We start from the raw sequence: 1,172 nt of genomic DNA, 5'->3' as shown, positions 1-1,172 counted from the left end.
AATGTACAAAACTTGTGTGGCATGTAAGCTAATGTCCCTGAAATATAGTAGATAGCAAAATATAAGCTTAGATAAATTTGTGAAGTCCTCAAAACTAATAAAATAGTACTACATTAATCGATAACTTATCATAATAATGAGAATAAGAAAACTCAAAATTTATTAAAAGTTGCACATGAATTTCACATGAACACTGATAATTAAAACACACTTTTATGTTTGGTTGAATTTCAAAAACTCCATAATAAATCAAATTCAAAGGTGCTACCAAACACCGCACGAGTTGCGCGGCGCTACTCTGAAATATAAGAAACAAAACAAATTTAGCGGCTTTAATCCCCATTAAAGCACTGTTTCATCTAAACAGCTCAGCCCTAATATTCAATAATCCCTATTAACTTCCCTGAAGACTAGAGAACTCTCATGAAAGATCCTAGCCCTCCGATCATAATCCAACGGCGTACGCCCTTCATCCTCCCCATCCATCATCGCCGCCGCAATCTTCTCCAACTCCTCCGGCGTCAATCTCTCCTCCTCCGCCTCCAAGTTCTCATCTTTCTCCACTTCCGGCAAGTGCTCCTCCTCCTTCGGCCGGTATTTGGCCATCACCACCATTCTCCGTCTTGCCGTAACCGCCGGCGCGGCGGCCAAGGTGCTGCCTTTATACCCGATCTTCGCCGGAAAAGTTCGCCGGAGAGGGAAGCGTGAGATAGGGCTGAGGAGAGGAGGGGAGGGTGCGGTGAAGAGGAGGAGGAGATCCATTGTTGTTTATTGGGAGGAGGTGTGGTGGATCATTTGTAATGGAAGGGTTTAACACGTGCTTACGGCAGGGAAGAATAAACCCGTTAGAATATGATGAACCGACACGTATCTGAGGGAGAGATCCGTATACTCCTACGGTTGACACGTGGCAAGCATATAATTTTTAGGGATTGAAATAGTAATATATGTGAATTTTTTTAAGGGAGTATTTATTATCTTGAAAAAATTGAAGCAGGAAAAATAAAATAAAAGGAATAAATGCTTTAAGGATTATAGTAATAATCCACGGGTTAATAAAAGTAAAAATTATTGTATATGGACGCCGTATGCAGAGAAGCATGCGGTGTCAGATCCTAATTGAAGATCACAGTGATTTACGGTCATGATGTATTTCGGTGAGCCCCACTTAA

At 41.2% G+C, this 1,172-nt stretch overlaps 1 protein-coding gene across 1 annotated transcript; it reads right to left on the bottom strand.

Moving 5' to 3' along the window:
* Positions 1-195: 195 nt before the first annotated feature.
* On the bottom strand, positions 196-785 carry LOC110034918. Its single transcript, XM_020739156.1, has one exon. The coding sequence runs from the start codon at positions 760-762 to the stop codon at positions 382-384; it is 381 nt and encodes a 126-aa protein (XP_020594815.1). The 5' UTR covers positions 763-785; the 3' UTR covers positions 196-381.
* Positions 786-1,172: the final 387 nt, after the last annotated feature.

The sequence above is a fragment of the Phalaenopsis equestris genome, unplaced genomic scaffold (assembly GCF_001263595.1).
Source record: "Phalaenopsis equestris unplaced genomic scaffold, ASM126359v1 Scaffold194592, whole genome shotgun sequence".
Classification (NCBI taxonomy): domain Eukaryota; kingdom Viridiplantae; phylum Streptophyta; class Magnoliopsida; order Asparagales; family Orchidaceae; genus Phalaenopsis; species Phalaenopsis equestris.
Note: the sequence above shows the minus strand (reverse complement) of the source record. Positions and strands in the feature narration are given on the sequence as shown.